The sequence below is a fragment of the Amphibalanus amphitrite genome, unplaced genomic scaffold, assembly GCF_019059575.1.
Source record: "Amphibalanus amphitrite isolate SeventyFive unplaced genomic scaffold, NRLGWU_Aamphi_draft 000077F_arrow, whole genome shotgun sequence".
In the NCBI taxonomy this organism is placed as follows: Eukaryota; Metazoa; Arthropoda; class Thecostraca; order Balanomorpha; family Balanidae; genus Amphibalanus; species Amphibalanus amphitrite.
Window position 1 is genome coordinate 468,385 of NW_024881573.1, and position 12,497 is coordinate 480,881.

General features: G+C 50.6%; 1 protein-coding gene across 5 annotated transcripts in view; it reads right to left on the reverse strand.

Annotated features, from left to right (window-relative positions):
* The window catches only part of LOC122379412 (E3 ubiquitin-protein transferase MAEA-like), a 223,803-nt gene that overhangs the window by 148,066 nt on the left and 63,240 nt on the right, over positions 1-12,497 (reverse strand). For all 5 annotated transcript variants that reach the window (XM_043361624.1, XM_043361623.1, XM_043361621.1 and 2 more), the window contains one exon: positions 11,497-11,682. In XM_043361624.1, the coding sequence (XP_043217559.1) occupies positions 11,497-11,682 (186 nt within the window). The remainder of the gene's footprint in view (positions 1-11,496; positions 11,683-12,497) is intronic.

Sequence of the window (12,497 nt, forward strand, 5' to 3'; positions counted from 1 at the left end):
GGCGTTTGTAGTTGTTTTATATACCAAAACTAATTCAATGATATTTGAAATTAACAAACATATTTTACTCGCAATCTAAAAAAAAATGAATTTATTCGCGTTTCATTAATTTAATCAGTTGGCAACCATCACCCATCGTCCTCGATGTAGTCGAACTTGGCGCACTCAGATAGTGTTCGAAATTTGTGACGCTTACTTGTTGCTATGGCGACCGAGCAGTACCTACGATTTTCATTTGTCAACAAGTGCTTGCGGAGCTGTCGCTCACACTTTTGAACACAGTCTTTATGCGTCAGTTTGTTTTACGCGTCATATCTGAAACATGTTTCGTGACTCGTGAGGCTCCAAAACCATTCAATTCATCTCCTTCAAAAGAAGTGTTTTGTAACATTTTCGATATGTTTTTTGGGCTTAATTGCTAGCTCCATTCATCCTATCTTGCGTGAGGATAGTCATCACTCGGGGACCAGTCGTTGAAAGCAAGGAACAACGACGAGAAGAAGGTCCTGTAAAAAATCGCAGCGATTGCATTGAGCATTAAATGACGAAAATATTTTTACCCCCACCGCCTCAGGCGATCACGTGCCGTCACCCACCTGGGAATGTCATGCTCCAAGCAAAAATCAAGAGCATTATTAGTAATATTTGTGTTAGGTACAGTCCACAGCACAAGTAATGTGGGGTTTCAATCATGGGTATGTTCTGCTTCTGAAGCTTAGGAAAGATTAGCCAGACTACAATGAAACTTTGAATGTACAGGGTGTCCCAGAAGTCTTGAAGCTTTTTTATTTTTGTCGTGTGACCTTGCTATGCCACTGATTAAGGCAAATGACGCCTCAAACGAAAGAGAATGAACTGAAGTTTTGTATTTTCATGCGTAGAGCACCACTTCAGTCAGGTGGCCCCCGTTGTGAGTCGCACAAGATTGAGCACGAGAGATCACGCGTTCTTCGCTGCCGCCAAGATCTCCCGGTTTGCGAAACACCGGTGTCGCCATGCCCGTTTCTGGTCAGCTTCAGAGCCCTATTTCATGAAGTGAGCCAGGAAACAGAGTATTGGATCTCGGAGAAAACATAAGCAACATAATGATTTACTGATCAGAAAGTCTCCTGACATGTTTGCACGCATCCATTACAAAAATAAGGCTCAGCTGCTTGAGCGCGCTAAGCAACAGCCCGTTGTAATCCTTTGATTCGTCGAATTATTATGGGGCTAAAACAAATATCAACCCGTCGCAAATATAACTATGTCGCTAATATTATGTCGCTCGCTTCAGGGAATAAGACTCTGAAGCTGACAAGAAACGGGCATGGCGACACCGGTGTTTCGCAAACCGGGGGATCTTGGCGGCAGCGAAGAACGTGATCTCTCGTGCTCAATCTTGTGCGACCCACAACGGGGGCCACCTGACCAAAGTGGTGCTCTACACATGAAAATACAAAATTTCAGTTCATTCTCTTTCGTTTGAGGCATGATTCACCTTAATCGGTGGCATAGCAAGGTCACACGACAAAAATAAAAAAGCTTCAAGACTTCTGGGACACCCTGTAGCTTATATGTATCGTCACCCTTGCAGCTGCAACTTTAGCTATTGACATCTTCTTTTCGATCACTCCGCGTTAAACAATCGCTAGTCAAAGCCAACCGTTGAGATTGGTAAAACCCTACATTACTTAAGCGGTGGGCTGTACCTCCTCTTGTATGATCAGCAAATTTAGTTCTTATCAGCGTAGCTAGAAATTTCCTTAAAATATTTTATATCGGAGCGTTTAAACTCGTTGACTTTAAATACGGAAAAATATAGTGACTGCATGTCCCTGATAAGATGTATGCATGCGCACCAGTGGCTCTCAAACTACGTAAAGTGGGCGTAGTGAATATATGCCTGTGATGAAACCGATAAGTATTATTATCGTACTTTGTCGGAGTACTTTTCCAAAGTACGCCAGGAATATATTCACCTGGTGAAATCGGGCCCTGGTGTGGTCTGTTTATAACGCAACCTGGTGGGGGGGGGGGCTATTCCCCCCATATCTCTGAAACTTCTGGACGGATCCGCAAAATTCAAACGGCGTTCGAAAGGCCTGTCAAATTTGTCAACGGAAACCAAATTTCATTGACCTCGGGGTCACTGATGACGTCACAAGTCAGTTCAAAGATGAAATGTTTCACCGTTTACGGGTCTTCTAGGGAATGCGCTATAACACCGAGGAAAACGCATTTTGTTGAGAATCAGCGATAGGGCGTCAGTTGCCTAGTACATATGTTGCTATTAGAGGTCACCGACAATACCAAGTCAGGTCACAGGTCAGGTCACCAAGGGTCAGCAGTCAGCACATGAACCCAACTTTACTAAGGTTGTGCGATGCATGTTTTATGGCCAATTTTTCATCTCCAACTCAGTGGTGTTGGTTATAAGACCATCAGACTTAGGTCACTTTCTGGTGAATGTCAGGTCAAGGTCAGGTCAAAAAAGGTCAAATTTTAAAGTTGATAGTTTTGCATAAATTGGGTATTGATTCGATGCAACTCGTCACGGGGAGTCTAATGGTGGTCTTTGTTTTGCGCTACGGGGTCTAGAATTGCTTAAAAAAAATGAGTTTAACCCGCGCCCTGCTGGGGGTCCTGGATTTCCACGCCCTGCTGGGGGGGGTGTTTGAACACCCCCCCTTGTAACTCGGCTCCTGGGCCACGTAGCGATACGCGGAAGGCGGCGTTCGAAAGAGCGTCAAAAATAATGACGAAATCACTTCGGTCAATTTTTTGATCAGGTCAAAGGTCAGGTCACCAGAGGTCATTGAAGGCAAAATTTCGCCGATTTCCAGGTCGAATGTCGAAAATTTCCAAGAAGCCAACGCATAACTCGGGAACCAATAGAGCTACAGCGCCGCGGAAAAGCGCATTTGATAGCCCTATTAACGCCCTTTCTGAGTAATTCTCTCAGATTTGACCTAACGTCAACGGTTTTGCCTGCAGGGGGCAAAAACTGCAAAAATAGCCGATTTTTTCGAAAACAGTTTTTCTGCAATAACGTTTGACCCAAGCCTTGTACGAGCTTACTTTTACCGGCATCGTGTTCCTCTCGTCAAGACGCATCGAATGAACTATGACTTGACCTTGAAAGGTCAACTTGAAAATTTGACCTCAGGTCAAGGTCATGACCTGACCGGAAAGGGTCATGTTGCATATCAGTCGATCCGTATCGTCGAGCTGAACACATCTAAGGCGTTTTCAGCGCTCTAGCATGCCTCTATCAAAAGTTATTTGCGAAAAATTGTTAGATACCATTCGTGACCTAAGATGACCTCAGGGCATAAACAAGGGTCACGGACACCATTTTCAAGTTCAGTGTGTCTAAACCACTTGTAATTCGGTGTTTGGGAGTGTTTATAATGTCTTTCATCCAAAGGAGGCGCATTTCAATTTTCTCCCATTGACTTATAATGGGGAGGTCGCAAAATTGACCTGACCTTAGGTCATCGATATCAAAATTCTGAGATATACATTTTGTACATGCTATTGCTCTTAGCAATCGCTGAAAGTTTCAAAGCGATCGGTCACTCGGTGTAGCTATGACAGACATTGAAAGTTTTTATGAGGTGAGGTCACTTCAAGTGACCTGGTGACCTGACCTTGAATGACCTTGGTCTGAAATTTTCACAACATGTGTAGAATTGATGTATGATAAGGTGTACCAAAAACGGCGGCGCCTGGGGGGGGTGTTCAAACACCCCCCCCCCAGCAGGGCGCGGGTTAAAAATTTAACATCAATTTTGAACAGTTTTTCGCTATAATTTGGCCAAACAAAAGAGGTATCGATCTCAAATTTTGTACGTGGAGAGAAGGCGGTAAGGACTATTACATAAATTTCGTTTTTTTCGAAATTCAAAAAAAAACTTTTTTTGATTTTTTGGCTATTATATTCATAAAATCTATTTTTTTTATTTTTGGGGGTCAAAATACAGAAAGTTCAAAAATCTGAGATGGCAGTTTGGTAGCCGTATCAATTCTACAGCTTTTATGTTTCATTTTTCTGTATTTGCAAAGCTATAGGCCTGACAGCTCTTCCCGCGAAACCCTTTTTTGGGTCGAAAACGGCAGAACATGACGTCACTCTGACGTCATTTTCGGCCAACCTATCACAGCCTTTGGGAAAATTTTTGGTCGCATTGTGTAAAATTGATGTCCGGGAGGGTACTGAAAGTTTGGTGACGATCGGCGCTGCGGTTCTGGAGATATATCGAAAAGTCTGGAGGGGAGGGGGGCAAAAAATAGCCCCCCCCCCCCCACCACCAGGGCGCGGGTTAAAGTGACCATCCCACCTTAACATTAGTTTTGAGTTGAGATAGCCAAATTGGTGGCCATGGCCTGCAAATACCGGTTTGGACACTGACTAGGGTGACCCGCGTGCTCCGCAACGCGAAAAGGGATATTTTCGATCGGCGGGTGTTCGGTTGTTCTTGTGTCGGTTGGGTTATCTATCCATTTCGGTCGATTGCTTTTTGACGGCTAAACGTTTTGGTTTGTGGAAAAAATATCCACCGCATCGAGGTGCCCGTGTCTGATAAGCATGCTTTCCACTTCAGAATCTGTCAAATATGCTTTATAATTTAGGCGCGTAGTTTTATGACAAATTAAAGGCGTAGATAATTTTCACTAAAAATCGTTTTGCAGGGGTTTGAAACATTTATATTTTTAAGAATACTGTTGCTTGTCATGCAAACGTGATGATTGGATCTTGGAGAGAATTGAATGCTCTTTCCAATGATAGCATTTTCAATTGTCAAACGTATCAGGTTAAGCAGCAAAATCCGTGTAATTATTTAGTGGCACATTTTGGACAAATGCCATTTAATTCAGCGATTTTTTCCACATTGTTTTTCATCAATTAGCTTTTCACAATTTTTCCATGAGAGACGGTACATTTTTATTGCTAATAGGCGCTGTTTCAACTCATTCCGTCTGACGATCACCTGAAATTAATATAAATTCCCAAATCAGTCCAAAACGTCCATTTTTCAAAAGAAAGTGTCCTCCCCGGTGCACGTGGCGCGTGCCAACCCCTGCACCGCACACCATTCGATAGCCCGTTCGATTCTCTATACGATGCTGTTTTCCCCGTACCGGTCGGGCCCAGGGTTACCGAGATATTGCACCGGGACCGGACCCGTGTCTGGCAAATTTGGCTGTTTTCGCCCGTTTTTGCCAGCCGATTAATATATGTAAAGTCTATGACGCCAATTTGCACTTTTTGGGCACGCGCCACGCGCTCGCTATCGATCCGATCGAGCTGAGACCCATCAAAGGCACGTTGTCCATCCTTGTTCTATGAGTTGCGCAAACTTCAGCGCGGTAGGTGCAACGGTGTGACCTGTAACCCGCGCTACGTAGCACCATGTCGCGACCTTCGTAATAGACAGAAACTACGTCACCACAAATAGTAATATAGAACTATGCTACCGATGACTATGCTACCGATGCGACTTCAGACAGCCAGGAGCCTCCCTGCTGCACTTCTACTAGCAAGCGGAAGCGCCGCATCCGGTGTAACGTCTGTGGGCGCCACTGGCACCTCAGCTGTGTCCATCTCACAAGAGCACAAGCGGAGACACTGGGAAGCTGGTGGTGCCCTTTGTGCGTCTACAACTCACCTGTCAGTACCGACCCATCGCGGCCCATCCAGCCACCATCGAAAGTACCCCAGTCACAACCGGGTACTGAGTCGCCGCCGTCTCCGGACTCCGCAGTCGATCTGGCTTTCATTCTGGCCAGACTGAAACAAAACTGCCCTGTGGCTCGAAGAATACCCAGAGGGGCAAGGATCGCAGCGGCGGAGGCCCTCTCCTCTCTGATCGAGAACGCTGTAGACACCGGCACAGCCAATTCGTAGTCAAGGCTCTTGTGCTTTCCATACAAGGCCCTAAGCGTTCCCCAAATTGATGCTCGCAACACCGATAATAGCTCTCTGACAACAAAGGTAAAACGCTCAATCGCTGCCTACATGGAAGCCGTTTCCTCCGAACCAAGCCTAGCTGCGTCATTTCCACCAGAAGAGAGCTGCACCAAGCAGATGACTTTCCCGAATAGGGCTACAAATCATCATCAATCTCCCGGCATTCGGAAGCCTGACGAGCGTTTGAAACGAGGCGTCGCCCTGAAGCTGCAAGATAGTGACGTGCGAGGCGCCATTCGTCTGTTAGCATCCGCTGACCGTGTTGAACACGACTCCGACGACGTATTGGAGTCCCTCAAGGCTAAACATCCGTCAAGTCCGGAAGACCTCGACCTCCCACCCGGTCCAGACGATGACACTCATCCTGTTTTGGCCACCGAATCAGAGGTGTTGGCGACAGTAGCCTCTCTCGACCCTGGCGCCAGTGCCGGACTGGACGGCCTGAGGCCGGCGCACCTGAAGGATCTGGTGGGCCGTTCAGCTGGCGAGGCAGGGGCGAGACTGGTTTCAGCGCTCACCCGGCTGGTGAATCTGGCTATATGCGGTCAAGTGCCAGCCTCCGCACATGCAGCGTTCTACGCTGCCTCGCTGACTGCGCTAAGAAAGCCTTGCGGGGGCGTCAGACCCATCGCAATTGGAACAACATACCGCAGACTGGCAACCAAGATCGCACTACGGCCACTTAGCTCTGAGCTAGGGGCGCTGTTGCGCCCGAACCAGCTAGGCTTCGGGACACCTGGAGGCTGCGAAGCTGCTGCCCACGCTACCCGCCTCTTTGCACGCAATCTCTCTGAGGACAGCGTGCTTGTTAAAGTAGACATGCGCAACGCCTTCAACACTGTGCGCCGCGATCACTTCCTGCGACAGGTGCGCATCCATGCGCCTGAATTGTTCCCGTTGCTGTGGCAGGCGTACTCAGTGTCGACTCCGCTTTATTATGGCACGTCCGTCATCTGGTCAGCAACCGGTCTGCAGCAAGGAGACCCGTCGGGACCGGCTGTGTTCTCTCTGGCGGTCCAGTCAGTTACCAGCAACGTCACCTCTCCTCTAAACGTCTGGTATTTAGACGACGGGACACTGGGAGGTGGCATTGACGGCGTTTGTGCCGACTTACAAGACCTGATTCCAGCCATGGCACGCATCGGATTGGAAGTCAATCCAGCCAAATGTTGAAATCATCAACGCCAGTGGCGATGCGGTGCAGCACACCCTTTACGTGGAGAAGCTGCACCATCTCATCCCGGGCGCGGCAGTAAAAGACGATGCTGAACAGATGGTGCTTGGAGCGCCCCTGACCAGTTCAGCGGCTGAAACTGCACTAGGACGAAAGAAAGAGGAACTGGATCGCCTCATCACCCACCTCAAACTCCTAGATAGCCACTCAGCCTTCTACCTCCTTCGCCACTGCCTCTGGCTACCCAGACTCCAGTACCTGCTCAGAGCCGCACCAGTAAATCTTCAGCCGGATATACTAAACGAGCTGGACGTAACCCTGAAGTCAGCAGTTCAGGATCTGACCAACGTCTACTTTGACCAAACTAGCTGGCAGCAGGCGGTCCTACCCACCTCTCTTGGAGGGCTTGGTCTCAGACGAGTTACAGACGTCGCCCTGCCCAGCTTCATAGCTTCATTCCACCGATGTCAGCAACTGCTGTCTTCTCTTCTACCTCCTCTCTTCACTGCCGCTATTTCTAAGGAGCTGGATGAATCGACGGCTGACTGGCTGACAAAGGCAGGTGACATAATGACTCCAGACGCTGATGCTCGCCGCCAGCAGAAGAAGTGGGACTATCCCCTCGCAGAAAAGCAGAGAGATTCTCTGCTGGCTGCGGCCAACCAGTTTGAGCGCGCTCGACTCCTCAGCGCAGCGACACCTGAGAGCGGCGCATGGATGCGAGCATTACCGTCTGCGAGTCTCGGCACCCTTCTAGATAACAACACCGTCCGTATCGCCATAGCCCTACGAGTCGGGGCCGACGTGAACAGCAGCCATGTCTGCAAGTGCGGCGCGGTGGCAGACTGCAAGGGTCATCACACGCTCACATGCCGCTTCAGCGCTGGAAGACTTCCCCGACACACAGCGCTGAATGAGGTCATCAGGAGAGCTCTGCAGTCGGCCGGCGTGCCCGCCCTCTTAGAACCGCTCGGCATCAATCGAGGTGACGGCAAACGCCCAGATGGAATGACCATCTTCCCTTTCACACAGGGACAGTGCCTTGTCTAGGATGTTACGTGCGTCAACACGTACGCTGAGTCCCGCCTCGCCTCGGCGGTGGTCCAAGCAGGGGCAGCTGCCGCTGAAGCGGAAGAAGAAAAACGTAGAAAATACCCAGAACTCTGTCGGCGCTTCCGTTTTCAGCCAATCGGTTTTGAGACAAGTGGCTCCTGCGGCCCATCAACAAAGAGTCTTCTCCGAGAAATCGGAGCTCAGGTGTCCGCGTTCACGGGAGAGAGACGGGAGACGGAGTGGCTTCTCCAGCGGTGTTCGATCGCCATCATCAGAGGCAACGCAGCTTCCATCCTGCTGACAAGCACTTCGCTTCCTTCCCGCCCACCTCAGCGTTTGGAGGTGGCCAAGGATGTCCGACAGCGCAGCCAGTGCCAGCTTGAGGCGCGCAAGAAGAGGAGACAAGCAGGGTCAGAGAGCAAGGCACAGACGACCAGTCACGACCTACAGCTGAATCCAGTCATCCCGCCGCTCGACTCGGACAAGAACAGCATGGACCCACTCTACATCGGCCTGCCCAACTATGGGAACACCTGCTATCAAAACGCCACCCTGCAATCCCTGCTGGGTCTCCAACCGTTCCAGAGTGAGATGGTGTCCCTGATCTCGGGCCCGGTCGAAAGCGGCCAGTGCCGCACGCTGTGTGGCGTTGCCAAACTGATGGATCTTCGCCAGAAGGCGCTCAGCAAATTAGTCTTCAGACACCTGAATGACCTGCGCCATGTTTTCGCCGACATCGATCCGGCGTTTCGAGGCACCGAGATGCAGGACGCCAACGAGTTCCTGTTGCGCCTGCTGGACACAATGAAAGACGAAATCGACGCTCGTCGATCGACAGACAACCCGGTCCGCGACAACTTCCATTACCAGACCCTCGAGAGTTACAGGTGCACAAAGTGTCATGAGACAGTTCTGAAGCGCCAAGAGAACATCAGCTGGTTTGTGAGCGTACCGCACCACCAGGGCACCGAGGCGCCCACGCTGCAGGACGCGCTGCGGCTGAGCATGCGACCCGACCGGCGCCACCTGCTCTGTCAGCACTGCCGCCACGATGAGTGTTACGTCACCACCAAGATAAGTCAGCTTCCCAGGACACTGATCCTCCAACTGAACCGGTGTGTCTTTCTGGGGGATGAGGCGAAGAAGATCCGGACCAAAGTGAGCATCCCCAAGTTCCTCTCGCTGAACGAGTTTGTCGCGGACGACGTCACCCGGCCTCCCGAGTGGAACTGCACAAATCCTTCCCTGTGTACTAGGAAGTCGGAGGTTCCCTCAGGCCCACCGGCCGCCACCGCCGCCCCAACAGCGCCCACCACTGCAGGCTCTCCAGTGTCGGCCGGGGCCACGGCGCCGGCTCGTCCTTCGCCATCGGCGACTGCTGCTGCTGAGTCGCCGCCATTGCCTCCACCCGAGCTGCAGGTGTTGGACGCCGCCAACTCAAATTCGAAGCCGGGGCGGACCCGTGAGGACAAGGGTCGCGAGCTCCATGTTATCAGGAGGTCACAGGAGAGAGAGCCGGCCGGCGCCGTGGAACAGGTGCACCTTTCCGAGTTTTGCGTCCAGGAAGATCAGTCAATCCGTCCCGTCGACCTGGTCGGCGACTTTACGTATCGGCTGGTGGGAGTCGTCAGCCACTACGGTGGCGCCACGCACTCAGGACACTATGTGTCTGACGTGTACAGTGTAGGACGGGACATGTGGTTCCATTACGACGACCAGCGAGTCAGCTGCGTGGACGAGGCGTACGTCCTGAATGAAGGTCACCAACGGGACGGTTATACCTTCTTTTACCTCCACAAGGAGCTCTGCAGCCAGATAGGATGGAGGGTGGGGGACTGTAACTGCCGCACGGAGGATTGGCGCTTGAACGCCTCCTGACCGTGTCCGAGCGGGCATGTGTGTATGGGTTTGTGTGTGCGTGTGTGTGGATATGTACCGGAATTGTTTTGTAAAAAAAAAGTAATATAGATAACATCGAAAAATGCTTTAATTCGGAGATATGGAATTTCAAACTTGAAGTTTTCGGATTCTAATAGGCTAATGCATTGGGATACCCCTTAGAATGTGACGTCAGCGGTGATCTAACGATTTTAAAACCTTATACTAACATCTTTGTGAAGCAGTGGTGGTATATGTTATTTGCGCGCAACATCTGCCGCAAACGCCGCACTTCCAAAATGAAGTCGCTAGGAACAGCGGAGATCCCAAAAAAGTAAACAAAAGTAAAAGTCTAATATCTTGAAAACCGGTGAATATTGTTCGGTGAAATTTGGTAGATATTCGTTTTTGCTCTTTCTGAACCGAGCGACATCACTTTCATACCAATTCATTAACTTTTTTAAGGTGGGAGGGTTCCTTTAACTCGCTCACCACATAGCGACTATGCTTACGGTTTGACAGTGTCTTCGTGGCGGGTTGGTTTAGTGTCGGGCTATAGTTCGGGAGGGTTCGGGTTCGATCCCAATCGGATTTTTCCGTTCTCCAAAGTTACTCATTCCACGCCATAACTGGTTTGTGAATCGTTATTGATGCGAGTTGTGACCTCGTCAGAACCGCTGTGCAAAGTGCGGAAACAGCTGCTGTGCTGTCGTGGCTATGCATCCTGCCCTTTTCGCTTATACGGTATCGTGAATAGCACAGCCATGAATGCATTCCATATTTACCCAGAAAGAACTATCAACACGCTCGGTGGCGCAGAGGGTCTGCCCAGACCCGCGCTGCCCAGCGCACCGCTAGCCCGGAGGCGGTTGACGAGGCTGATCCCATTGACCTCGCGGTTGACGAGGCTGATCCCATTGACCTCGCTCTACGACCCGACTCTCGGTCACGCCACAACCGAGAAGCGCTAGCCTCGACTCAAGGGCACCCGGCTCCAATCATGCTGTCTAAAAAAAAAACGGTGATTGGCTCGCTGCCGAATCACGTGGTTGGGGTATCAGTGGCGTAGTCAGGAATGTAGTTACGAATCTCCTCAACAGATGGCTCTGGCCGACGATTTTAGAATACGGAGTGATCCAGAGGTAGACAGCAAAAGACGAGATTGCAGCTGAAAAGGTCTCGGCACTTGTAAGCTACATTCCAAGTTTCATGGCAGTCGGACAAAGAGGTCCTAAGATAGAGATGCAAACCCTGGCCAGCGGCCACCACGGATACCGCACATTACTGCAGCGGGTGACCTGTACCTACTGCCGGCCAAATTACCCCATCCTCCCCCACTCTGTTCACATGGCAGCACTCCAAGGATACGGCAGCTACGGTTGCACTCTGGCCAATGCTGGTGGAGCTGGCGCTGACGGCCTAAGCGGCGCTCGCTCACCTTGCGTTTGAGGGCGCGCAGTCGGTCGGTGACGGAGCCGAGCAGCCGGCTGACGTCGGCCACCGTCACCGACGAGTGGTGCAGGCTGCTCTCCAGATCGCTGGCCGACGAACAAAAGTGCGCCAGCTCGCGGTCCAGCGTCTTCTGCGAGCTGCGAAATTTCTTATTCAGCATCTCGTAGGGCACCTGGCGATGGCCGGCACCGGACAAAGGACGCCAGTCAACAGGCAGCACGCTCAAAGGCGAGGACGGGGGGCAGGGGGGGGGGGGGGGGTACGGGCCCACTACGCCGCCAGCCATTGACCCGAGAGTTGTCCATTTTGATCGGGAACGACAACCAACGGAAACTACATACAGGGTATCCTAAAACATGTTTACCCAAATAATCTAAAAGTACTCGGCTTTTCCAGACAGTTTCGTGACTGCATTATTGTCACTTAGTCAGCGGCATACAAGTAAAATAAACATATTCGATTCGAAATCACATTTTCCAAAACACAAGTAAATGAAGCGCACTCGCTTAATTCGACACACATTTTTCCTTTTGACCCGCTTCCATCCCGACAAACCCAACCTTACATGAAGGCCATCCCTATATAGCAAAAATTATCAACTAGATGCCGGCAGCGCTCTTGCGTTGCCTTGGGCCAGAATTGGAGGAACGGTACTGAGGGCACACACCGGGCAAAACCACCGAAACCCAGACTGAGCTTGGACTGAACCTGAAACCAACCGAAACATCCCAAAAATGCTTGAAAGCACGCGAGATTGGTGTGGAGATCTACCTACAGTAAGATATGAATTAACTGCACGTGCATAGTTCATGTCCCAGGCACCCCAGTGCAGTCATTTTCATAACATCATGTAGCGTGTGTCTAGTTCTATCAGTGTACCGACTTTTGTGTCGCTAGATCGACGTTTCCCGGGATCAGAGGATCCCTCGTCAAAACCGTTATCCGCCCCCCGCACGCGCAGCTTGCACCCCTCGGATATTATCTCGC